Genomic DNA, 26,631 nt, shown 5'->3' with positions numbered 1-26,631 from the left:
TAGCATGAAGTCATTGACAAATAGAAAAAGCTCTGGATACCATGAGACCCATGGGGGAGGGTCTGTGAGTCTAGAAGTGGCTGCAGGAGATCGGCTGTCCCATCGCCTAGGCATCTTGTCAGGGAAGGGTCATCTTGTCAGGGAAGGGCGCCATAGCTGCGTGCTGTGCATAAGCCTCTGATGAGTCCGCGCCAGGCTGCAGGGCCAAGAGCTGCCTTGGGGTGAAGGACTGGAGGGGTCCCCGTCGACTTCTTGCTTTACCCCTTACAAGCTTCCCACGTTGTATCGCTACTACGACAGGATGAAGCGGTCTGTCTCATTCTCGTTTTTACTGATAAAGGAACTGAGGCCCGGAAAAGGGAAGTGAGTTGGTCACACAGCTAGGAAGTTGCAGAACTGAAACTAGACCTCAAGGTCCCTGATGTCCATATCTAAGATGCTTCCACTCCCGCCTGGGTCCCTACTTCCCCATGGACCACGCTCATCTCGATACCTTCTAGCCCAAACCCTCCTTTTGTACTAAGAAAACTGAGGTCCAGAGAGGGACAGGGACTTGGCTGAGGTCACACAGCACCAGCATCTATAGTGCCCCCAAAAGTAACCACTATTCTGACTTCTATCACCACAGTTTTGCCTTTTCTTGAACTTTATATAAGTTGGATCACGTATCGATGTTCTTTGTTATCTGACTTCTTTTGCTCACTGTGGTTTGTGAGATTCATTCTGTTGTATGGAGCAGTAGTTTGTCTGCTTCGTCGGTGCGTGTTATCCATCACATGAATATTCATGAATGTAGTAATCCGTTCGAAGGTTGATAGACACGTGGGGAGTTTCCAGTTGCTTTTATTACAAATAGCACAGCACCGCTGTGAATATTCTTGAACTTGTCTTTTGGTGACCGTATGTACATACTTGTCTTGGGCATAGAGCTAGCAGGACATGGGTATGTTTGACGTTAGCAAATGCCATTGGTTTTCCGAAGCGTTTTCATGGCTTGGCACTCCTACCGATGGCGGTGAGCCTTCCGGTTGCTCCACATCCTTCCCAATGCTTGCTATGTCCCATCTTTTTCACTTAAGGCATTGTGATGGATGTAAACGGTATTGCATTGGGGTCTTAATTTTAATTTCCCCCAAACGCTCAGGAAGTTAAGCACTCTTACCTTTGGTTATTGGCTATTTATACATATTCTTTGTGAAGTGCCCAGCCTAGTCTTTTAGGTATGGGTTAACTAGAGCCACCAGAATGCTGCAGAGCAAAGTACCCAGAATAAGCATTTCTTCTCATGCTCTGAGGCTGCAGGCCCCGATGGGCACCGCTCCTGTGTGCAGGTTGGGCTCAGGATGCCCCCAGGTAGGTTCCCACTCTGGGGCCCAGTTAAAGGGCAGTGGCTCCAGGAAAAAGTCCTAGTAATGGCAGAAGAGCAAGCCCCAGTACACAAGCACCTGTCAACATTCATTGGCCAGAGGAAGTCCATGGCCAAGTACAGTCTCAGGAGAGAGAAGGTGGGGGGCGGGGGATACTCTGCCTCCAGGGAGAGGAGTGAATATTTGCCAAACAAACCAAACTATAGCTCTGCTATTTGGGTAGTTTTTAAAAGACCGCATGTGATTCTAATGGTCAGCCAGAGCTATAAACCATTGACCTACGGTCACCCTGCACATCAGCTAGTCAAAATGAAAATCAGACTCAGCTGATTTTACTTCATTTCTTAAAAGCAGTTGACTCAACCAAAGTCCATTTCTCCTTCAGGCTTTTTGGTTTTTGTTTTTTCTTTTTAAGTGAGTCCCTGAAATTAACACAGCAAATTATTTTAATGATCGATTTTAACTAGATCATGAGATCTTAAGTAACGGGCCTGTGTCTGATTCATCTCTAATATTCTCAGCCCTAGTACAATGCAGAGAAATGGAGAAATGCTGGGATGGGTTGTCGGATAATTGGAAGGACAGAATGTAAGAGTTGTGTGAGTTCCGTGAGGGCAGGGGGTTTTCGTCCATCGAAATCGTTGTTATATCACAAGTGCCTGAAGCAGAATGGCTCTCAACAAATAATTTCTCAGTTAATGATGCGTGCGTATATGTATAGATAGGCTGTCTGGAAAGGAAAGATGAATGGTTGGTTAGATAGACAGATGTACAGAAAGATGGATAAATGACTAAGTCGGTGGACGGATCAGAGGGTGAATGATGGAGAGAGCGGTGAACGTTGGATGATTGAATAGATAGATGGGTGGATGGATAGGAACATGCATGACTGGATGACTGGATGATTAAATGGATAAATGGATGGATAAGTGGACAGATGAGAGGATGGATGGATAAACGAGTGAGTGGGTGGACAGGTGGATGCATGAGAGGGTGAATAAAGGAACAGATGAGTGGGTGGGTGGGTGGATGAATGGCTGTATAGGTGAGTGGAAGGATGGATGTGTAGATGAATGAGTGGGTGGATCATATGACAAAATGAATGGATAAAAACTGATTGAGCGATCGCCAGAAAAAGGCACAGCCTCCCATGTGGGTGAACATAGCTATTTTGCAAAACTGTTAGTGACCCGGGTGGTTTTTGTCTCTTCACAGGGTTTTCTGATTTGCTATTTCATCCTCCTCACTGAGCGTCTCTTCTGGAGGCCAGGGCGAGCGGTGGAAAAGGATGGCCACAGACATCAGCGCTCGGGGCGGACAGCGTGCCATTGGCCACGAGGAGTACAGCCTGTACAGCAGCATGAGCGAGGATGAGCTGGTCCAGATGGCCATTGAGCAGAGCCTGGCTGACAAGACGCGGGGGCCAACCACGGCCGAGGCCACCGTGTCCACATGCACCAACCGCCAACCTGCCCATTTCTACCCGTGGACCAGGTGAGTGAGGAGAGGCCACCTGGGGCATCCATAAGGTGCAGATCCCAAACACTATTAATCCAAAACCAAATCATCCTGGTCTCTAGGATGCACTCTAACACCCTAAAGACTTACATTTGTTGTCTAAACGCATTGAGTTCCGATGGTGCCAAGTACTGCGGTAGGTACTGTAAGGTCTTTGCCTCACTTAATCCTCTTAAGGACCTTTGAGGAAGCTCTGTGCTGTATTTCCATTTTGCAGATGAGGAAACTGAAGCTCAGAGCTGAATAACTAGTTCAAGGTCACACAGAGGGTAGATGGTGTTGCAGAAATCGGAACTCTGGTTCCAAAGCCCATGGCTTGGCCTTGCACCTCTGGCTTTCTGTTTGAATGCAGTGAAACACGTTCTGAGCCCAGTCAGAGCCTCCAGCCCTGTCTATGCAGCCTCCCCAGGAAAACGCATCTGAGATGCCAATGACATCTGCCCACAGGGCCATGTGCTCCCTTGTTCCGGCTTCCCCGTCCCAGCACGGCCTCGTCCTCTCAGCAGCCAGACTGTCTAGAGCAGCACCATGTCACACCAATAGAGATGTGATATGAGCCACAATTGCAATTCCCTATACGCCATAGTGAACGTCCTAATAGCCACGTTAAAAAGTAAAGAGACACCGGTGAGATCGATTTATGTCTAAAACAGTATCATTTCCACACGTCATCAACATAAAAATGACGAAAGAGACGTTTACATTCTTTTTTTTCACATCACGTCTTCGGAATCCGGTGTGTATTTTGCACTCACGGGACATCTCAGTTCAGGCTGGCCAGATCACAAGGGCCCGCTAGCCGGATGTGGCCAGTGACACCTTGCAGGACCGTACAGATCTAGAGGACAGCTTCTTTGTAGGAAATGGGAGCCAGAAACGTAATGAAGCATTGAGTCTTAAAATGGCTTTAGAAAAGAAATACCCACATTTAAAAAACTCTTTAGCTTATCGCCGAGTGCCATCGAGTGTGTATTTGGAGTGAGGTGGCAGGGGGTGGAGATTGCCGTAACGATTATGTCAGTGTTATCTTGGGTCATAGGCCTCAAGTCTCATTGTCTCCAGCAGCCAGCTGACTTTCTGTGTGACCTTGGGCAAGTCACTTCACCTTTCTGAACCAAAGGTTTCTTTTCTAATAATAATAGCAACAACAGCAGCTATTATAAACAGAATTTTCCGAAGTCCAGCCCCAGCTGACGGGGATGAAGGCAAGTGATGGTGTGTCTCAGCCTGTCCCCTGAGGAAATCAAGTGACTTTGACCCTTGCTGAGGCTGAAGCACCTCTGGGCAAAGGCCCAGGATGTGTGTCACCACGGAGTCCCTTCTAAAGGAAAAGGCAGGTAGCACTGGGCAGCTGGGAGGAGTACGAAGACTCCAGGTCACTGAGCTGGCCCTGAGGACATCTTATTCTGAGACCCAATCTGAAAAACAGAAGCCCAGAGCCAAGGACTCATGGTGACCTGTGCTCCAGGAGGCCCTGGTTCCTGTTCTGGCCTGTTTGGCCTGCATCAGGCCACAGGTTCCTCTTCCTGAGGAGGGGATCAGATAGAAGAGCATCCTGCCTCCCATTGGCCCTTCGGCACCAGCCGGGACATCCATGGGGCATGCGCAGCCTTCTCCCCTGTGCGGGAGTCCTGAGGACACTTAAAAACATTAGAACTGAGCAGGCCCCTGAAGTCCAGCCCTGACCTCCTCCCTCCCCTAGTGTGTAAGGAAACGGACCCACCGTGGGTGGGCGTGAACATTTATCCAGCCCCCTGAGACGAAAGCTCTCAAGGAGAAGTGAAATGACTTACCCAAGGTCACGCGGACCTCACCTAAGAGCACAAGTACGTGGCGGGGAGGAGTCAGCCTGCATCTTCTCACTCTTGATGGGACCCAAAAGCTTTCAGGTTTAGTTCTGCCTTTTGTCTCTGAAAGGAGGCTGGGCTCAGGCTGTGCTGGGGAAGGAAATGCCATTAATGTGCTTCTAATGTCATTCTCTTCCCCTTCCCCTACATATATTGTGCTTCCCTTGTGCCTGGCACAGAGCCTCCCACTGGGTCCTTACAAAGCCACACAAGCCAGATATTTCTGTGCCCATTTTACACGTGGCAAAACAGGCACACAGAAGGGCCAGGAACTGACCCAAAGCCTGTCCTGCTCTGAAGGCCGGACCCTTAACCAGCTCTGCTGATTCTGCAAAGGCCTCTTTCTGTGTCCTCTCTCACCTCCACCTCGGAATGGGGTATGGAGCTCATTACATCTGCCTCCATCCACGGAGATTCAGGGGCCCCAAAGACAGGAGACATGCGGGCCTGTGCTCACACGCCCAGCACAGCATCACAGTAAGTCAGGACACGATGGAGTCCTTGTTCACTTTTAACCCTGAAAATCACAGTTGCCATCCAAGTAGACCCAGATTGGGTATAGGAAGAAGACATCTCACATGTCCCCAGGGACTCCACATGGCTGGCTCCTCCTCATCCTTCAGGTCTCAGATCAAATGTCACCTCCTCGGCAAATCCTGTCTGACCATCCTCCCAGGTCAAGTAGGTGGCCCTTCTTACACCTTCTCTTGGCTGTTTCCTTCAAGACCCTAACTACGATTTATAATTTCTGCTTCCGCCATACACCTGTGAACTCCCGAGGGCAGGGGCTTCACCTCCGTCCTGTGGAGCCCTGTGCCCGGCACACGGTGCCCAGCCCTTGGCAGGCCCTGTCTGTGAGCGAGTGATGGGTGGATAAAGCATGAATGAATCAAGAGGCAGCAGAGTGGAGTGGAAGGAGAAATGGGTTTGGAGGTTCGAATCCTTCCTCTGGCTGTGTGACCTTAGGCAAATTATTTAACCTTTCTGAGCCCCAACAGCCTCATCCCTAAAATGGCAATAACCAACTTGCCAAGCCCACCGTGCAGCGTGCTTACGAGAGCAAGTCTGATAGGGTGGGTGTCAGCGCTTCCCCACATCCTGCTGCCTGACTGACCCCCTGCCTCTGGCCTGAGCACCCCAGCCCCACCTCATGACTGCCATTCCATGTGTCACCTCGGAAGGCATTATCTGGTGTCCTGAGAGTGTCCCCAACTATCCTGTGTGACTTTCTTGGGGACAAGGAACAGATATCATTCACTTTTATATCCTCGGTGCCTGGCAAAGAGCCTGGATCATTGTAGGTGCCCAGTGAATGTTTTGGGGCAAATAAATACACTTTGACAGCAATAAAATTCTTGAGGCATGTAAATTGTTGTCATTATCTTGGGACCAAAATGGCAACCGCGGACATAAAGGTCAGCCGAGTCTTTTGGATTCGAAAACTGACAGCCAGCTCAACAGCCCAGAGAAAATGTAACGCTCCCTTTTAGAGCCATTTTCCAATGGGCTTCTCTCCCACCGCAACGTAAGAAATGAAGTCTGAACGTGCGTGAGGACCGTCCGCCATGCCTTGGCCCACTGAGGGCTCCCCGAAAGGCAGACCCTACTTCTCGTCCCATGGAGAAGTAGGGTTCGTGCACTCATGAAACAGGGAGACCGAGGTGACTGTGACACACCAGCCAGCACGGGTCCAGGAAGCTGGCTCTTCACAGTCTTTGAACTTCTGCATTTTATTTAAGGTTACGTTTCTAAGAAGACAAAGGGGAAAGTGTAGAGCAGGAACTTGCTTGGGCTGATATGTACACAGTTATAAACAACTCGAGTCGGGCCACCCACACTTGCTGTGTGTTTCCAATGTGCCAGGTGCCCTCGTGGCACCTGGATCTGAATCAGGCCTGGTCCCTGCCCTCCCCAAGTCTGCAGTCTAGTGATGGTAAAGGCACAGAGGTACATAATGACTCAACAAGAAGGGTGCAGCAAAGGGGCTTGCCTCGGTTTCAGAGGGACACAGAAGGGTCTGTGCACTTTAGGCAAGGAGGTGGGCTTTGCAGGATGAATAGGAGTTCGCCAAGCAGGCTAGAGGAAGCAAGCCACTTTGAGCCTGTTTCCTCAACTGCAAAAGGGAGCCAATTACATCTCCCTCACAAAGTGAACTGGAGGATGAAATGAGATGCTCTGTGCCATGCGCCTTTCACAAGGCCTGGCACTTAGCAAGCACTCAGCAGAAACTTGGCTACGGGAAGGCAGAAGTTGCTGCAGCTAAAATTCCCATCCTCCTCTATGGACGATTCCTCTTGGGCCAGCTCAGAAAGGATGGATTGGCCAGTGGGTGGGGGAGAAACAGAACTCCCCAGAGAGCTGCAGGAATGGGGGCAGAGGTGGCTATGCCACCTGAGCTCTCCCTCTCTCTGCCCCTGAGGGCAAGTGGTTGGTTCCCCAGGGGTCTCGAGTCTTGGCATGCAGCCATACAGCTCCGAGGTTGCCGCGTGTAACATTTTCCTTCAGAGGCTTTTCTTTGTTTGTTTCATGCGTTTGAATGTATCAGGTGCCAACTGCGTGCCAGGCACTGCACTCACGCCGCCTGTGTTTGACTTAGGGTTGGTGTAAGGACCAGAAGAGAGAACAAAGACAGGATCCCAGCCCGGCGGTGGGCATTACATTCGTTAGCGTCCCCACCCCCACCCATTAAGATGCCTCTGTGCCACCTGCCTTCAGCTGGGTCCTGCCCAAGTGAACCCCCTCCCTGGGGCTGGCCCAAGTCTCTTATTAACTCAGACAGGGCTCACTGAGAAGTTAGCGGTCATTGTCATCCCAGCCTCACTCTCCACTCTCGCTGACCAGTGTCTAGAGCCAGGACAGGGTCATGGGAGCCGGGTGACAGTGCTGCGCTTTTGACCCCTGACCTGCCCGCCCACATGAAGGATGGGGCCCAACCTGGGCCTCTTCCAGGGCATGACCTGTGCCCACATCCCGCCAGGTTCTTCTCGCTGCCGATGACTCAGCCCAGGTGGTTTTTCTTCACAGGAAGTCCCCTGTTCTGGGCCTGCGGGGAAGTAGGGCCTGCAGCACGGAACCGAGTCAGGGGGCTGGCTCCCCCTCTGGCTTGAGACTCACAGCTCAGCAGCTCTGAGCACTCACCCTGCCTCCCCGTGACACCAAGTTAACCACCACCGAGTCTTCCTGCCCTCCTTCCAGCCCCTTCCTCTCAGTTCTGCGGGTCTCGCGTGTCCTTGCTGGCCCCCAGACATCTCGAGAATCAACAGAAAGAAGCGCCCCATCGCTCTGCATCCCCAGGCCCTAGCCCAGGGCACGGGCTGAGCAGGAGCTGGGACACTCTTATTGAATAAAACTCAGTTCGTCTGTTTCCTCCTCTGCAAAGTGGGAGCAGTGCACCCCTGCCCCCATCCTGGCAGTGGGGAGGGGGGACGTGAGGCACAATCACAGGGAATGTCACATCAGCATCTTGCTGCCACCCTCCCCAGCCTCACTGTCTCATTGTTGCTGTTATGATTATTATGCCATCAGAGAGAGGGCCTGGTTTGGGGGTGGTGTGTGGATTTCCACCAGTGTTACTACCTTGCTAAAAACACTAACCTTGTGAGGGAAGAGGTTTGGGTTTGTTTTTTCTGACCCGAACGTGTCGGATCGTCACGCGTTGTCTGTTCTTACTTTATTGGTGTATGCACGCTTCGAACAGTAGAGCCACACGCGAGAACGGCGAACCCACTGCTTGTCTTTTACACATCTTTGCAGTTAACAGAACACGGTCATGGGCTTTGGAGCTTAGTAACCTGCCATAAAATTCAGGTGCTATTTAAAAAATGGGAGGCCACGCATGGGCCAGTTTTGAGGGTGGCCGAGACCCCAGGATCAGCGGGGGAGAGCAGCCTGTCTGGCGCTCTCTCCTTTCCAGGGCCAGGAGCAAGCACAGATACTAATACTGAACCCGGGGGCTTTTGGGGCCAGGGGACAGGAGCCCTGGTGGGACCGGGCTGTGCACTTCCTTCCCAGGATGTGGTCTCTTAGATCTGCTTGACACACTGAGTTTCCACAGCGAGTTCATGTCAGCAAAGGCCCCGCGTCTAAACAGCAGCGAAGAACCCCCTGGTCTGATCCTCCCTCCTCATCGTGCAAAGGGGGAAACAGAGGCATAAAGACAGGACTAACAAAGCCACAGGGCCGGGCAGTGTGGAGGCCCTGGAGCCGGAGGGAGGACAAAGAGGCGGGGAAGACCAGGCCCCTGGAGGACGGAGCACCGTGCGGGTGGCTGCTCCGCTCGCCAGCCGTGTCTGCAGTGACGCTGGTGCCACCTCCAGGGTTAACAAATGAGGACTAATGAATGACCCGCCCAAGGGGCTCGACCAGTGGGTGCCCAGGAGAAAGCAGGTAGTGACAAGGTGAAGGAAGCGAAGGAAGGTAGGAGGGTGATGAGGGTGAGGAAGGGGGCCGGCCCGGAGCCCCCCGAGATGGGCTGACGCTGCGGAGTCGGGTGTCCCTCCTTCTCCCTCTGCCCCTCCCCCCCCTCCCCCATGCCCTGGCCCCCTGAGAGTACCCACAAAGCCTGCTGCTTCTGGCCTGTCCTGGAGAATGTGGTCCTTCTCAGGGTCACCATTCCAGCACCTCTGTGCCCCACGGGGTGCTGGCCACCAGCAGTAATGTCCTCCCCAGTCCCACAAGGTGCCACCCCCGAGGACGGCAGGAGACCAGCTGGGCCGCTGGGGTGCCCGGGGCACCAGGGCCTGACCTGTTGGAAGCGCAACCCTCAACACAACCCCAACCAATCTAGATTCACGGAGTGGCCGCCACACCTCCTGTCACCCCTGCCATCGTCAAAAGACCCTAACGAGGTGGGGAAACTGAGGCTCAGAGAGGCAGAATAACGGTGGAATTAATGGCGGACACGTGTCCAGACCCCTGTGCCTGGCCCTTGGTTAGGCACTTTACGTCCTCCACTCTCTCCGGCCTCATCAGCCCTCTGAGATTGGGGTGTTCCAGGGACTAAACCCCAGAGAGTTTCAACCTGTCCAGGGTCACACAGCCAGGAAGTGCCAGAGCATAGAGCTGGACCCCGAGGTCTGACTCCAGGCCTGGCCTGGATGACCTTTCTGAGCATCTTTTGGCTGTAACCTTTATACTCTTTACTGCTGACCCTGGGACACACGCCCCACTAATGAAGAGCCAGCAAGGTGGAGGTGGGGGCACAGACCCTGCTTGGCTTTCTCGCTTTGCTCCCCTGTCCCCCACCCCTACGAAGCTCTTGTCCATCCCTGTTAGGGTCCGGCCTGGCCAGCCCTGAGGCTGAGCTCCTTTCATCCGAGGACCTGCCGCTGACACTCCTCACATCCTCCTGGGCGAAGAATGTCACCTTGCTTCATATCTGCCTCCTGCGCGGTTGGCTGGGGAGGGGGGCCGCAGGAGTGAGGGTGAGGTTAACCTCACTGTTGTCTTATATGGTCATTTAAATCTCCCAGGGCTTCCTCCGAGGGCCAAAAATAATCCGAGGCACAGCAGCTGTGTCCAGCACACAGAGAGGACCCGGCCATCTGCTTTGGTTCAGTGCCCTGCGTCGGTCTGTCAGTCTCTCCCCCTTGCTCTCCCTCCATCCTCGTTCCTGCCTCTGGCCATGACCCGCTTCTCATATGCAGAGTATTTTTCCCTCTTTCATTCCTGCCCTGCACCCTCCAGATCCAGAGCGCCTCCAGAGAACCCGGCGGCCTCGGCTCCCATGGGTCTGTTCCAAGGGGTCATGCAGAAATACAACCGAAACAAGACCTCCCAGGCTGCGTAAGTGACCCCCCGCCCGACCCAGAGACCATCCAAGCTCAGGCTCCCAACCGGTGGGGGTGTGGGTGTGGGTGGGGGTGGGATGCGGGCCCACGGCCCCAGGGGAGAGGGGCAGTCTGGAGGGGCCTCCCAGGCACACCTCTTCCAGGTGTGTCTCCTGGGACCTAGCCGCTCCTGCTGAGCTGGGCTTGGTGGTCACAGACTCTCTTCAAGCAACTACCAGCCAGGCTGCAATTTTGATTAACCCCTCGATGACCCCAGAATGGGCTTTGTGTGCTGGAGTGGCCCCGCGGGGTTCCAAATCTGGAGACTCAGCACAGAGACTGAGGAGACAGCCCTAAGGTGGCAGAGGCCGAGCGGAGCTCAGCGCTGAGTGATGAGTCAGCCACCCCTCTGTTTGTCTCAGGTTCCCCCGGCCCCCTGCCACGGCCACACTTGCTTTGTTTTGTTGCCTTTATCTAAGTGTCAGGTGCTAAAATCCAGAAATAATTCGAGCTATAGGAGGGCTCTGTTTGCCTGGTACCAGGGCGCTAGGTTAGGTGTGTCCTTGAGAAATAGCTCTGTACCGTTTGCCTCTCTGCTTCCCATATTAACCCCAGAAGCAGCTAGGAGCAAAAGAGGGGCTCCATCGCTGGAACCCCCCTTTTCTCGTTCATTTATGTTACAGCGAGGAGAGGAGGCAGCTGGCTGACGTTTTGTCTCTCCTTCCTGACCCTTTTCAAACTCTGCCGCCCTCACTTCCTTGGTGCTGCGGGCGGGATTTTGACTGTGTGGAGAGGGAAGACCCAGATTCTGGTCTCGGCGCTGCTGCCTCTTCCTGTGTGGCTGCTCATGAGTTGCTGCGTCTCCCTGAGTCTCCCTTCTCTGTGAGAGAGGTTGGAGAGGACAGAGTGGCCTCCAGGGTCCTGTCCAGCTCTTTAGTCTCCGATGGCCTGACACCCCAGCGGCCACCCCCACACCCAGGGCGGGGACTTTGGCTGAGCTCACAGAGAAGCCATCAGTGGGTGTGCCTGAGCACTCCGGAGTCCTTGCACCACAGCTGGATGAGACCCAAGCTGGGCAGCGGGTCCTGAGAGTGTCTTCATGACACTGCACACTCTCCAAGGCCACAGGGACAGCCAGCCCACCTCCCTTCCACTTCAGCTGGAATCCCGCAGGAGACTTTCCAGGGAGACAAGACACATACCCCCCTGGGACTTTTCCTGACGCCAGTGAAGGCTGCTCTGGCTTCTCATAAGAAGAACTCATCAAAGTGTCAGTGATGGCGTTGATGGGGACTTCAGGGCTTATCTGGTCAGTTACCCGTCATCCTTGCTGGGTCTGTAACTTCTCCGGCATCTGTGCTCTGAAGCTATTGAAAATTGGAGAGGCAGAGTCGGGAGGAAGTGCCGCTCACGCAGGAGGAAGCGGTGGGAGGGTAAAGAGGCTGGCCCTGTAGACCCTCAGGGCCTATCCCGGCCCCTGACAGGCGCGCGGTCCCTGTCTCTCTTATCCATGTGCGAAATGGGACCATTTGTGCAGAATGTTCCCCAGGACTGGATCTGGGAGTCACAGCAGTCGTGGTCCTCACTGACCCTCTCAGAATGGCGGAAGGGAGCTCAGTGAATGCATGCATGGATGAATGAATGAATGAATGAATGAATGAACGAGCAAATGAGTGGATTTAAAGAGTCAAGCAAAGAAAGAATGGCGGAAGGGAGCTCAGTGAATGCATGCATGCATGGATGAATGAATGAATGAATGAGTGAGCAAATGAGTGGATTTAAAGAGTCAAGCGAAGACGTTATCATTTGTATTTGCCCTGAATTCTTTTTGACATACCAAAGTTTTAGATTGTGAAGGCTTCAAATTGATTAATCCTTCAAGTATTTAAAGTCTTTCAGCAGCTAAAAGTTCTGGGGGTGAGGATAAGAGTCGGGAGCACGGCGGGGAGTCGGAAAGGCCCCAGAGAGATGCTCACTGGAAAGGATCCTCCTCTGAGGGGTCTGTATCTTCCTCTCAGAGCTGCTCAAAGAGCAAACAGGCCCCCGAGGTAGAGGTGCACGGTCAGGGCTGGAGCGCTGTGCTCAGGGAAGGTGTTCAATTATCACTGTCACCTTCATAGGCCAGTATGTCCCTCAAATGCTCTAGGGAGGCCATTGCAAAGAATATTTTGAACAAGATATAAATAAAATTGGGCTCAGGTTTCCACTCCTTTGGAGGCTGGCACTGCACGCCTGAATCCTCTTGGTGGCAGTGGTCTTGCTGTAACATTAGACGCAGCCACTGAAAACCGCAGGGACAGAAGGGTCCCCTAATTCTCTTACAACCACTAAGGAAGCTCTGTCTAAAAGAGACCCTTGGTTTCCACCTGTGGAAGGAAGGGGCTTGCCGTGTGTCAACTCGTTTCTCGCAGAGCTTCCCTACGCAGCACAGGGCTTGGAGATCAAAGGCTCGGAAAGGCCCTAGGGTGCTCCCAGGGAGATCGAACGCCGCGCAGCTTAGTCCAGACCCCCCACGCTCACCTTCATAGGCCAGTATGTCCCGCAGATGCTCTAGGGAGGCCATGGCAACGAATATTTTGAACAAGATATAAGTAAAATTCCCGAAGAAACAGGCAGAATTCGGAGAGGGAAGAAGCTGTCTCTGTTGGAAATAGAGGGGATGGAGTGAATGATCGTTGGGGTTCCAGGCTCTGAGTCCCTCCCGCCCTCCCTCTCTACTCCTTTTTCCTTCTTTCCATCCTCGCACCCTTCATGTCCTCCTTCCTTCCTTTATTGTTTTCTTTGGTTCTCTTTCTTTCTCCTTTTCTTTCATGCAGCAAATATTTACTAAGCAGCTCTTACGAACCAGTCACTGAGCTGGGCCCTGGGGTAAAAGAAAGACACTGTCTCTGCCTTTTTGGAGCTCAGAGTCCAGTAGGAGAGACAGGGAGTGGTCAAATATTCGTTCAAAGACATGTAAAGACCAGCGGTTATGTGAGGGCTTATGACTGGAGACAGGGAGAAGCTGACCCGGGCAGACAGGCTGGGGAGCCTATGATGGAACTGAGAGCTGGAGGGGCCAAGGTCAGGGCCGAGGTCAAGGCTGAGTTCCCAGGGCATACCCATGTGGGTTAGGAAGGATTATTCTCCTTATTGCAGAGGACACCGGCTGCACGGGGGTTGAGCACCTGTCCCAGATCAGTGGGGACAAGCAGGGTGCAGTGATCCCCCAGCTGGCACGTCTCCTGGCCACCAGTAGGCCCTGGTTTCCCTCTGGGAGAGAGGCTGCCTGGCCCTGCCTAGTCCCTGAGACGTGGCCTGTCCCTTTCTCTCACAGGCCCATGGACCCCGTGCTAAAGGCCATCAAGGAAGACGATGAGGAGGCAGTGAAGGCGATGATCAAGGCGGGGAGGAATCTCGCAGAGCCTAACAAGGAGGGCTGGCTGCCTCTGCACGAGGCGGCCTACTACGGCCAGCTGAGCTGCCTGAAGGCCCTGCAACGAGGTGAGGCAGCTGCTCTGGGTGCAGCCGGAGGTGGGAGCTGGACGCAAGGGCAAGGCTCCTCCCTTCTGAAGCCCCACAACAACCCCGCTGAGGGGAGCAGGGCTGGGAGCGGAGAAATGACTTGTGCCCCTCCCCCAGCAACACCCTCCCCCCTCTCCAGTCTCCCCAGTCCTCTCAGGACGGGAGAGACCAATTCCTAGAAAAGAAAGGAGGGAGAGCTGACTTCTGAGAGAGCCACTGCCAGCTTATTCCAGAATGTTCCAGGGGCTGATTTGGTGTGGAAAATACTGCAGCTGTGCCTGTCCCTGCCAAGGCTGTCCCCCACAGCTGTGGGAGCCTGGGCAAGCCATGCCTGCTCTCTGAGCCTCAGCTTCTCCCCAAGCCAGATATAGATGGGTAACACCTGCAGGCAGCATGAACCCCCAGACAGCACACCGCACTCCATGGCAGAAACAGCTGCGTGAGACTGAGCTTCCGGTGGTGGCTGGTGGGAGTATAAGGAAAGGACAGGGCCATTCAAAGAAGGAGGACTGTCAACCAGGGAAGGCTTCCCAGAGGCGGCGGCACCTGAGCTGGATTAATATGATCAAGAAGCTGAAACAGCCCTGTGAAAGCTACTAAGTTCAGGGCCAAGATGATGAAGGCAGTCTGGGTGGTAAATTGAGCAGATACCACACAAGTCTGTCCTCGGCATTGGGAGGAACTCAGGACTACTTCTGTGTTAGGGAGGAGACAGGTATCTTTCTCCTTCATGAATGTCCTGGTCTGTCTCCCGCAGCATACCCGGCAACCATCGACCAGCGCACCCTGCAGGAGGAAACAGCCCTTTACCTGGCGACATGCAGGGGACACTTGGACTGCCTCCAATCCCTGCTCCAGGCTGGGGCTGAGCCTGACATCTCCAACAAGTCTCGAGAGACACCACTCTACAAAGGTGAGCCCCCTTGGTGGGCTTCCCAGAGGAAGGGTCCAGAAACTAGGAAGGCAACTGAGGGCATCGCTCCTGAGGTGCATAATCGTGCCCGCGGGGAGTCTACTTTGAAGAGACAGCCTCACTCTATGTATCACTTAGGTAGCTGAATCATTGATGAGTACACATATTCAGTCAACGTCTCCCAAGTCCTCTTGGGATGAGCATACTGTGGAGCACTGAGGGCTCAGAGACGAAAAGATACGTCCATGCCTGAGTGCTCGCCCCGTCCGGTGGGCATCGACTCATAGACAACAGCCAGCTAAGGGCAATAAAGCGCTTGACTCAAGGCACCTGGGAGCATGGGGAAGGGGACCCGACATAGGGGAAGGGGTGGCCTGAGCTGAGCCTGAACAGGATAGATTTACTGGCTGGACAGGCAGGGGAACAGCATAGGCGAAGGCAAAGAGATAGGAGAGAATTTGTACCTCTGCAGTGTTTAATAAAACTCAAAATTCCTGGCTGACTCAATATATCAGCCAAAGACGTTGGCTACCCTAGCAAGTGCCGAGAGTCAAAATGTGAATAATCCTCACAGCTGGCAGTTATTGAGTGCTTTCTCAATGCCAGGCACTCTCCATTTATTCACCCTCGTATCCATCTATATGTGAAGTAGGCACTGCTAGAATCCCCATTTTACAGATGAGGACCTAAGGTGCAGAGACCTGAAATGAGGCACCTGGCATCACACAGCGGGGGGCCAACCTGGGACTTAAACCCAAGGCGTGGGATGCCAGTACCTCGCTCTGAACTACTACATCCTGGAGCATCTAGTTCATGTATATGCGCTCAAGCGATTGGCCTTGGGTCTTGCAAAAATGAGGGCTTTTATACTTTGAAGAACTACAGAAATCCCCAATTTCCCATGTGTCTAGTATCTAGCACCTGGAACATTCCGTAGGCAGCAGAAACTGGGTAGCCAGCTGATAACCAAGTCCACTGCAGACCTGAGGCAGAAGTGTCTGCCAGGACTCACATGTGTCCGGCCACCACAGCCATCACCTGGGTCTTCAGCTGTCCCAGAGACAGCCCCCAGGATGCTGAGCTATTCATACTTGAACCTCGGACTCTGGTCCTACCTGAGCTCCAACATGAGCCAAGCACAGTGCTAGAACCTTCCATGCACTGCCTCACTCGGTACTCCCACAGCCTTATCTCTGCTTTACAGGCGAGGAAATCAAGGTGTTGAGAGGTGGGGAGCTTTACCTGGGGTCCTGTTTGAAACATTACACGAGCAGCACCCCCTTCTTCTTACTATCCCCCTGAATGACTCAGAGAAGCTTCCAGGGGTGGTTAATTTGGACAAGTGCCCAGCCTACCTGGTGATAACTCTGGCCAGAGCCAAAAGTACATTTAGGGTCTAGAGAGAGATGAGGCGTAAGGGGGAGATTTGGGCAGGTTGAGAAAGACTTGACAAGTTGTACTCAGAAGATAAATTTTACCCCAAATTGAGTGAGTAGCCTTTGAGGAAGGGTTTTGAGCAGGAACATGACTCCGTCCTCCTCCTCCTCCTCTTCTGACCTTGGCAATGAGAAAGACTGAAGCAGGGAGACGCGTTTGGGGCACCCTGGAACATCCCGGAGAACAGAAACTCCAGACCCCATGGCCTGGGTTTGAATCCCAGGTCTGCTATTTACTATCTGTGTGACCTTGGGCAAGTCAATCAACCACTCTGTGCCTCTTCTTCCTCATCTGTGAAAGGGGATAATAACAATACATCTTTTAAGGGTAGTTGAGAGAATTAAACTAGTTAATGATATAAAGTGCTTCGAATGGAGTGCCTGGCACATAACCAGCGCCATACACATGTCATCAAATATTATTGCGAGTTTAGTATTACTACTACTTTTAGTTGTATATCTCAAGTGTAATTCTGTATATCTCAGGTGTAATTCTGAACCTGAGTGCATCCCCAGTGGATATTTGTTGAGTGGATGGCTGATGAGCGCACGAGTGCACAAATGAATGAAGTCGTGGCTGATCAGGTCCTGCCAGGGGCCCTGCTGACCACCTTGCTTCTCCCTGGGCGCAGCTTGTGAGCGCAAGAACGTGGAGGCCGTGCGCATCCTGGTGCAGTACAACGCAGACACCAACCATCGCTGCAACCGAGGCTGGACGGCTCTGCATGAGTCTGTTTCCCGCAATGACCTGGAGGTCATGGAGGTCCTGGTGAGCGGAGGTGCCAAGGTGGAGGCCAAGAATGCATACGGCATCACCCCCTTGTTCGTAGCTGCCCAGAGTGGGCAGCTGGAGGCACTGAGGTTCCTGGCCAAACATGGTGAGTGCTAAGGGTCCCTGGGTCATAGAGTCCCCGAAGGGCATACATCCGGGAAGGATCTCAGAGATCAACTCTAAGGGAAGGCAAGGTGTCATCTCGTGACATGTTTAGGTGTCATCTCGTGGACATACTCCGATCGAGCGATAGCATCTTGCAGTGCTGTGTTGAGCATTCTGAGGCTGGGACCAGGTTCAGCGGGACACGTGTTGGGAGCCACGAGTGGGGCCTGCATTGGGCACAGATTCGGAGGAGAGTGGCACGTGTGCCGCATATTTGCATTCTCTACATCCTTGTTTTGCAAATGAGGAATCTGAGGCCCCCAAAGGGGAACTGAGGTCTCTATGTTCACACAGCAAATTAGCGGTGGAGTGAGTCTCCGTCTCCTGACATCCCTTCCCACCGTGTCACATATCAGGGCCAGAAGGAACCTCAGACAACTTCTAGATCACCTCTTCCTCTGTGGGTGCTGAAACCAAGGACCGGGATGGGAAAATGATTCGTTCAAAGTCACATGGCAAATTAGTGGCAGAGCTGGAATTTGAACCCAAGTCATTGATTCCACTCTTTGCCTGTGAAAACTCTTTGTTCACTTAAAGGAACAAAATAAAATAATATGGTCTGCATTATGATGTCCCATAACAGAAAACCCTGAGACAGTGGCAGACATTCTTTTGGGTCAAGAGCATTATTTTCTGATCTCCCGCAAGAACACCTTTAATTTTTTCCCCCTGTCTCCATGAGAAGTGACAGCAGAGAGGCCGGAGGTAAGCTGGTCCCTGGGGCAGAGTTGGAATCATTTGTCGAGGACCATCTGTGTGCCAGACCCTGAGTGAAGCACGAACACAGGTCAGGCCCGCAGGGTTTTCTCCATAGCCACATGAGGTAGTTAGTGTCTTCGTTCCATTCTGTAGATGAGGAGACTGAGGCTCAGAGATTAAATGACCGGTCACAGTCAGAGCCTCCATCTGACCCCAAACTGCACTTCCTTTCTACTTTGCCACACCACCCAGGCCTCCAGAATGGCCACCGTGGGAAGTGGCCACTTAGCATGTGCCTGAGCGGTTAGGGAAACAGACCCAAGGCACTTCCGGAAAGCCAGGGACGAAACTGGACGGAGCAGCTTGAGAACAAAGGGGCACAGGCAGGGCCCTGGGAGCCCAGGCAAGGAGGCTGGGCGATGGGCAGGGTGCTCAATGGGCAGGAACCGGCTAACCCCGAACCTCTGCCCAGCTCTCCTGCCAACACTGAGTCAGGGTCTCTTCCCTTTGTGGGCTGTGTCCACCCACAAATCCAAATATTTTCCTTGTCTGAGCAGGTGGCTTTGCTGGCAGGGTCCAGGCGTCCAGGCTTCCAGGGCACCTGACTTCGCGAGCACCTGGTGTCAGAGCTGCTGGCTGACTCTCCCTCGGGGGCGGAGAGCAGTGCCAGCCCCTGTGCTCAGGCCCCCTCCTCCTGGAGAACTGCCATGTGCTGAGCACCTGCTCTAGGCCAGGCACCATGCAGGGGGATCGTCTTAGTCCATCCGGCTGCTATAACAACACCATAGACCGGGTGACCCATAGACCACGGGAGCATATTTCTCACAGTTCTGGAGGCTGGAAGTCCAAGATCAAGGTGCCGGCAGATTCAGTGTCTGGTGAGGTCCCACTTGCTGGTTCACAGACTACAGTCTTCTCACGATGTCCTCGCATGTTAGAAAAGTGAGAGACTCCCTGGGGTCCCTTTTATAAGGACACAAATCGTGTTCATGAGGGCTTCACCCTCAGGGCTTAATCACCTCCCATAGCCCTGCCTCCTCACACCATCACACTGGGGGGTAGGTTTCAACATATGCATTTTGGGTGGGACACAAACATACAATGTACAGCAGATATTTATTTATTACTTCTCACCGTGACCCCGACTGATAGATGCTATTATTCTTGGTCGACGGGTAAGAAAATGAGACTCCTAACAACTGCCTGAGGCCATGGAGGTTGTAAGCCATGAGACAGAAATTTCAACTGGTCCTGTCCTGTCACAAAAGCCTGTGTTTGTTTCACTAGACCAGAAATCAGTTATCAGAAACTAAAAATTACCAGAAAGCCTGAGATAAGCAGACTTCCCAGCGAGAGAGGAGCTGTGGATAGCAAATACTTTTGATGTCAGCCCCTGCTGACATTCCACTGCTGGCTCAGTTCTATTTCCTTCCAGAAGAAGGAGGGACTGGCCAGCAGGCTGTATCTCTTTTTGTGGAGAAACCCGAGTGCACATCAGTGCTCTCCATCACCCCTAGGAGATGGAGCAGGCACAGGAGATCGGGCTGAAGGGAAGCTGTCACCAGGCTTGATTCCTTCGCCCATCTGCAAGATGTGGCGTTTTCTTCAGAGGAGACAGGAAGTCATTCTCCTCTTATTCCTGGAAATGGAAGGAAAAGAAGTACCAGTCCCAATTAGTAAAGTCATTAAGGTTCTTCTTTATTAGGGCTGCTGCGAGGGCCTTCTTCAGTGCAGGGCCTGAATCCTGTTGAGTGGAGTTAGGGTTATGAGCATGGCCTCTGCCATCAGACCATTCGAGTTCGAGTTCAGGCTCTTCACTTATGAGCTGGGTGGCCTGCGGCAAGTTGCACGGATTTTCTGTGCTTCGATGTCCTTGTCTGTAACACAGAAGTACGAGCAGAACTGATCACGCCGGTTATCCAAAAAGAGGGCACATGCAAAGCACAGCGCCCAGCACATAGTGAGTGCTCAGTAAATGCCAGATCATCGTGGCAGCTTTGGGCGTAACCCTAACTTTTAAAGGTCGTTGTTAAATAACCCAGCGTGTCACGGTGGTTGGCACCGTCCGACACGGAGGTTACGTCAGGGACAGTGACCGCCCCGATTGCTCACCGATCCGCCTCCTCTTCGCCAGGCGCTGACATCAACACGCAGGCCAGCGACAGCGCGTCGGCCCTCTACGAGGCCTGCAAGAACGAGCATGAGCTGGTGGTGGAGTTCCTGCTGTCTCAGGGTGCCGACGCCAACAAGGCCAACAAGGACGGCATGCTCCCGCTGCACGTCGCCTCCAAAAAGGGCAACTACAGGTCAGCCCAGGCCCTGTCGCCACCACCCGACCCACACTGGGGGGCTCCAAATGTCCCACCCGCAGGGGGAGAAAGGCCCAGTTCAGAGAGGAGAGCACCTTTGGGGACAAAAGAAAAAGGACCGAGCAGTTAGCAAGCTGGAGTGCATGCCTAGCGCAACGTGATAACAGTGAACACGTACCAGCACTTTCCATCACGAACTGATTTAATCCTTTTAACAGCTCTGCTTTTAGTGATCCTTTTCACAAATCTGCTAGGTAGATACTGTTATCAAATGAGGATGCTAAGACACAGAGAGGGCGAGTGACTTGCCCAAGGTCACACAGCAGGAGGAACTCACTACTCCAAATGTCCCGTCTATAGGAATTCCATTCAAAGTGCCAGGTATGAGTCTGGACGAGTGGATATTTCTGGTAGGGATGCAAAGATAACATCTCAGGCAATTAGCAAGCATGCAGGGGATACCTACACTAGTACAAATAGCACCAATAATCATAGCTAGCCTTTACCGAGCGCTTACCATGCGTGGGTACTTCCAGGGAGATGGGAGAAGCTTACGTTCTCAGGGAGCGGTCTCGTGGGAGGGAAGATGCACATGTAAGCGCACGCGCACACACACACACACACACACACACACACTTATGACATAATGGAAGGGCATGAGAGCTGAACCTATGGCGGTCACAGAGGAGAGAGACGGGCGTGGGCTGGAAGCAGAGATGTACTAGAGCGGGCCCATACCGGCTCACAGGAGCCAACCGTTAGTTCTCGCTGATAGCCTGAAATTGGCCATGGGGCGAGTATTCACACCACAGAAACTGGTGAAGGCTACAAATCGGGGCCTCCTTACCCACCCCACCCCCGGCTAGTTGGAACACCCACCAGCACCACTGCTAGTTGAAAGGGTCAGAGAAGACGTGCCCAGGGGGCGGAACTCAAGCCGCTTGTGGGGAATGCCCGGGGCCTGGTAATTTCCATTCAACTGACCAGTGTTTCCCCAAACTGTGACCATTCACAGACTTTCTTTCTGATACGAGACATCTATACTCTGATTGCTTAGTATTGTCCCTTAAAGACATTTTCCCCTAAAATAAATTGGTTTTCAAAAGGAAATGTTTATCACACTATTAAATTGTTAAAATTATCGACTTACAATAAAAAAAAAAACCTTTTCACCTAAAAATCCCACCTCGTGTACCCCAGATGACACACTGTGGGAAACACAGCCCCGTCCTCGGCGGGGAGAGAGGGAAAGAAAAGATAGTGCATGTTGGGGGTGTTGGCTTCTTCCCTAAGGCAGAGGAAAATGGGGCGAAAGTGACATTTCAGAGAATGAAATGGGCACATAAGAAGCCTGAGGCCCTGCTCGGCAGGCCGGCCGCACAACTGACCAACCAATGCCCTCCCACGCCCATGCCCGATGCGGCACAGAGGAGACCCTGCCTTCTCGCAGGCAGCCGACCTGGGCTTGAATTCCTGCCGAGGCCAGGGGCATGTTACCTAACCTTTCTGAGCCTCAGTTTCCTCTTCTACAAAATGAGAAGTAGTCACGCCCGATTCACAAGTTGCTGTAGGGACTTGTGAGATGGGTACACGTGGAAAGGACGCACCCAGGAGAGTGCCTGCCGCGGAGGAGATGCTCAGAGGGTCTGCCCTCCTCCTCGCTTACGGAGAGAGAGTGCATTTCATCGCTTATCAGTTAAGCAACGGAGGGAAGGAAACGACGGGTCAGCAGTGGGGACAGGCGAGATGGCATCTTTCTCTTCAGCTCCAGAAAGATCCAGCATCAGTCAACTAACATGGTTTATCTTGAGCCTGACCCAAGGAAGATCCAAAGAATGAACAAGAGGAAGGGGCTGCCCCTTAGCATTCTCCTGGCCCAGCGCCTCTCTGTACTTGCTTAAAGCACAGTCACTCTTGACTATTCTTTAAATGGCACATCCTGGAACCACTGAGCCAGAATCTCCAGGATAGAGGGAACCCAAGCTCTGTCTGTGCAAAGATCCTGGAGCCAACGAGACACAGCCAGCCCTCGTTTCAGGGGAATCATTGATCTAGTCTAACCTCTGATTTACAGAAGAGAGACCCGAAGCCAGAGATGGGAAGGGGCTTGCCAGAGAGTGCAGAGCTGGGCCTGTCTCGGCATCCTTAGGTCACACCCAGATGCCTTTAAGATGTCTGGCCCCAGCTGACAGGAAGTTAGACGGCGCACTGAGTACACCCAAGAGTGAAACAGGGAGCAAGGCTGGTCCTCCCTGAACTCCCCCGATGAGTGGTTTAAGTCTCCCCAGAGTGTCCTGCTGTGGATTCACGCTGATTCCCAGAATGATTTCCCTGCTTATTTACCCTCCATTCCCAGTGTCAAGTTCCCTCTGACCCCCAAGACTGAGAGGTGCCAGGCCATTTTTTGAGAACTGTCTGAAAAAGGTCAAGGCCAAGTTTCCAGCAGCTTTTGCCACCGGGCAGGGCCCACAGCCTGACCAGCCCTTCACTCACTCCCTGGGCACGTGACGTTAGTGGCCTTCTCCACACCGCCCTCCCATAGGCTGCTCAGGGTTCGATGTGACATTCCCTGGGCATTCCATACTTAGCTACCAGCCAAACACCCTGCCCATCCACAGCATAGAAACAGTGCCCAGTAGCTGGTCTCACTGTTTGCCAGTTGGTGCCATCTCTTCAGACATTGAACTGGAGGGTGTGACTCTCAGGCGTGGGTGAGAAAGGAGCCCCCCAGATCTCAAAGTCTCAGTCACCTCCCAGGCACACCTTTCCGATTTTCATTTCTCGTTTAGCAAAGTCGCCTTTTGAGATTAAAGCTCAACACCAAAGATGGACGTTTGAAGAAACCGTTAGACGAGAGCAGATTCCCCCACCCCACCCCGCCCCCGCTCCACGCACACACCAATTCCTTTAAAAAGAATTTGGAATAACATCGAAACCAGTGGTTCCCAGCCCTGGCTACACAACGAAACCCCTGGGGACTCAAAATTCAGTATGCTCGGGCCCTACTCACTCTCCGAGATTCCGATGTAAGCAGTCTGGGCTGGGGCTGGAGTTGCAGGGTTCCTAAAAGCCACCCAGATGATTTTACTGTGCAGCCCAGTAGAGAACCAGTATCTTAGAGTCCATTTTGTGGCTGACATGTAACACGGACTTGCATTTGGGGCCTCACTCCTGACCCCCTTGTTCTTAAATATTCTTTCTCTTTTACTTCTAATTTACACTACCTTTGCAAGCCACTTAAAACTCTTTCTAGAAAAAAGCAGAATAGAGAATATTTAATACATTAAATTAAAACGTAGCTTCTAAAGCATGTTCACAAGCATGCTAGCATCCCTATTAATTAAAAGGGGAGCTAAGGCTCAGAGCTCAAGGCCTCACAGAAAATAAGAGGGGAGATGGTGGGCACAGGACCCTTCCCCGCACCCCCCAACCCCCCACCCTCGTCCTCTGCAGGAAGCTGATTGACTGCCTGTGACTTCTGAGAGAAACAATGAGATTTGCATCAGGTGTTTCTCAAGGTGGATCACCTGCAGCAGACTCCCAGGCACCTCCCCAACCTGCTGAATGAGGCGCTGGATAGCAGGGCCCAGGAATCTGCATTTGAGTGATTCCCAGAGCTATTCTGAGTCACACTGTGGTTGAGAACTGGCAGTTTGCACCCTCAGCAAGCTCCATTCTGTGTCTGAAGACCCAAAGACCCCTGGATAGATCGGCTTAGTGCAGGGGGCTGCACAGAACTGCTAGTGCCTGCCCTTCCTCCTTCACGGAGGAACCGCTCCGTGTTCCAGCTCCTAGCATCTCCTAGAAAAGCTGCACACTTGCTCCTGCAAGCATCCCTCCTAGGTGGGAGTCCTTCTGTGCCCTTGGGAACACCCTCGGGCCAATGCTCCACTGGTGGACCTTTGCTGGCTCCAGCATGAGCATCACACAGGCTCAGAGAAAAGGCAATCTCCTGAGACACACACACACACACACACGCATGCACGCACGCACGCACACACGGCAGGGTTGGCATAGTGCAGCTTAGTGGTTTTGGCAGAGGAGTCATCTGTGGGCGGCTGGTTCCCTTGTGGAAGTAGAGTCCACAGTCAAATTTACACTAATTGTTAACAAAGGTCACACCATGGTGACCCAGTGACCCAGAACGCCTCCACGTTTGGAAAGGCAGGGCAGTGTGCTGCAGTCACCCTGGGGGTCAGGATACCAGCGACCACCATTTATCAAGTGTGTACTGTGTGTCCATCAGCTTAATGTATAAGATCTCATTTTCTCCTCAAAAGCGGCCTCAGTGAGAGTGTCATTAAATTGTGGCAGAGCGAGCCCACCTTGCTGGGTAGTTACAACGAGTAAATGAGATAAAGTACTTAGCTCATAGGATCAGTTTCAGGATTAAACAAGCTAAATGTGTAAACGCACTTTGAATGGTGCCTGGAACACAGCAAGCGCTCGGTGATACTATGGTGATTATTATTTAGGGGGAGAAAGTGCTCACAACAACCCACAGGGGCTCAATCAAGGGTAACTATCACCATTCTCATCCTCACTATTATTACGACTAATTACCCTTCTGTCATAGATGTGGTTCTGAGAGATTAAGTGACATGCCTGAGATGGCCCAGCACTGAGAGGTAGAGCTGATGGCGTAATCCAGGCCCACTGCCCGAGGTGGGACCCCCACAGGCTAAGTTCAGCCTGCTTGGGCTAGCTCTCTGCTCTGTTGCCTGTCACGTGGCTGGGGTTCAGGTGGGACAGGTAGTATGGCAGGGTAGCAGCCTGGAGCAAGGGGAGTATGGTTCAATGACTGGCGGGTGCCAAGAAAAAGGCAAGGAGGGACCCAGTTATTGGGACTGGGGTCCAAAGTCGCCTGCCGAGATGCGGGGTCTGCTCCGGTGTCAGGGCCCGAGCTGGGAGTGCAGCCACCACACTGGGGAAAGGAGGGGGAGCAGGGACCCGGGCCTCCCTGACACCGAGGCCGCCCTGACACCGAGGGCTCTATCCGGCAGGGGGCGCCCTGTTTCTCTTCGTAAAGTGTGCTTCGAGCAGTAGCGCTCTGTGGTCCCACGACCTGGCCCCAGCCTGTCCTCCATTCCACAAAACAGGCTAGGGGAGAGAGGCGATGACATGCAGTGGGGCCGCCAACGCGGCCATTCCCCAGGGTTAGGGGGACTGGTGCATCATGGAGAAGCCTGGCCCTGGGCGTGCTAGACACCTACGCTGAGGCCTGGCTTTGCCATCCACCTCCTGTCCCACCTCACACTTAGCCCCACCCCAGGACCAGGCCTCGATCTCACGCTCTTTAAAATGGGAGGGCTGGCATACTGATCTCCATTACTGCATGATTAAGATGACGCTCTGGGGCTCCAGGCAGTGTCCACTCACGTTCCCACATTCCTGCCACTTCCCCTCGGTTCTGCAGGAGATTGCCAGAGCCCAGCTGTGACCCGCCGGAGATACCAGCCCCATCTGGCCGGCAGCCCCAGGCCGTCCGTCTTGCTGTTCTTTCCCAGTTTGGGCAGGTTACGGCTGTTAGCGAGCATTTGTTGCCAATGGCCTCAGTCCAGGGTGAGGCCCCAGCCCTGCCTTTGACCAGCACCTCTGCAGAGCAAGGTCAGGCCTCCTGTGCCTGCACAAATAGAAATTAGGAGGCAATTAACCCCCCTGGGTGTATGAATTTCCTTTTGAGGTTTTAGAGGCAGATTTTAGGCAAACAGCATTACTAACAATAATAACACTTTCCACTGAGATGCTAGCGGGAGGTTGCTGGCATCAGATTTCCAGGAAGTGGAGAATCAGCGTGCCAGGAGGCAGAGAGGCGTGGGAACGGGCCTGGCGGCACCTGCTTGCCCTACCATGGCCACCTCCTTGGAGCCCACATAGGGCAGCGAGGTCACCTGTCATCAGGGATTAGATGGATTAGGGGCCTGGAATCATGACAGGAGCTTGTTCCTGCAGATGGCAGGGATCTAGAGCAAGAGAGGAAAGATAAGGGGTCAAGAGTCCTGGGGTCAGGCTCCCAGGCTGCTTTACGACCTTCAATTAGTCACTTCATTTCTCTGAGCCACATGGATTAAAAGGAAGGCCACAGACTTGCTCTGGTTACCTCACAGGGTTGCGGGGAAGGCAAAATGGGGCAGGCAAGTTAATGCATCGTGAAGAATGCCAAATCCCCTGACATATCCGCTGTCGCCCCTGACTGCTACATAAGAACTAAGGGAGTGGTTAAGAATGTGGTCCTCACTCTAGGGGAAAATCAGACTACCTGGGTTCAAATCCCGGCTCCATCACTTACTGGCTGTGTGTCTTTGGGCAAGTGACATACTATCTCTGGGCTTG

At 53.0% G+C, this 26,631-nt stretch overlaps 1 protein-coding gene across 1 annotated transcript in view; it reads left to right on the top strand.

Moving 5' to 3' along the window:
• The first annotated feature begins 2,655 nt into the window (after positions 1 to 2,655).
• Positions 2,656 to 26,631, top strand: part of ASB2 (ankyrin repeat and SOCS box containing 2) — a 28,136-nt gene continuing 4,160 nt past the window's right edge. The window contains exons 1-6 of the mRNA XM_006925644.1: positions 2,656 to 2,861; positions 10,418 to 10,516; positions 13,817 to 13,983; positions 14,762 to 14,917; positions 16,986 to 17,231; positions 20,124 to 20,295. Of these exons, the coding sequence (XP_006925706.1) occupies positions 2,656 to 2,861; positions 10,418 to 10,516; positions 13,817 to 13,983; positions 14,762 to 14,917; positions 16,986 to 17,231; positions 20,124 to 20,295 (1,046 nt within the window). The remainder of the gene's footprint in view (positions 2,862 to 10,417; positions 10,517 to 13,816; positions 13,984 to 14,761; positions 14,918 to 16,985; positions 17,232 to 20,123; positions 20,296 to 26,631) is intronic.

Source organism: Pteropus alecto, unplaced genomic scaffold, assembly GCF_000325575.1.
Source record: "Pteropus alecto unplaced genomic scaffold, ASM32557v1 scaffold8, whole genome shotgun sequence".
NCBI lineage: Eukaryota > Metazoa > Chordata > Mammalia > Chiroptera > Pteropodidae > Pteropus > Pteropus alecto.
Note: the sequence above shows the minus strand (reverse complement) of the source record. Positions and strands in the feature narration are given on the sequence as shown.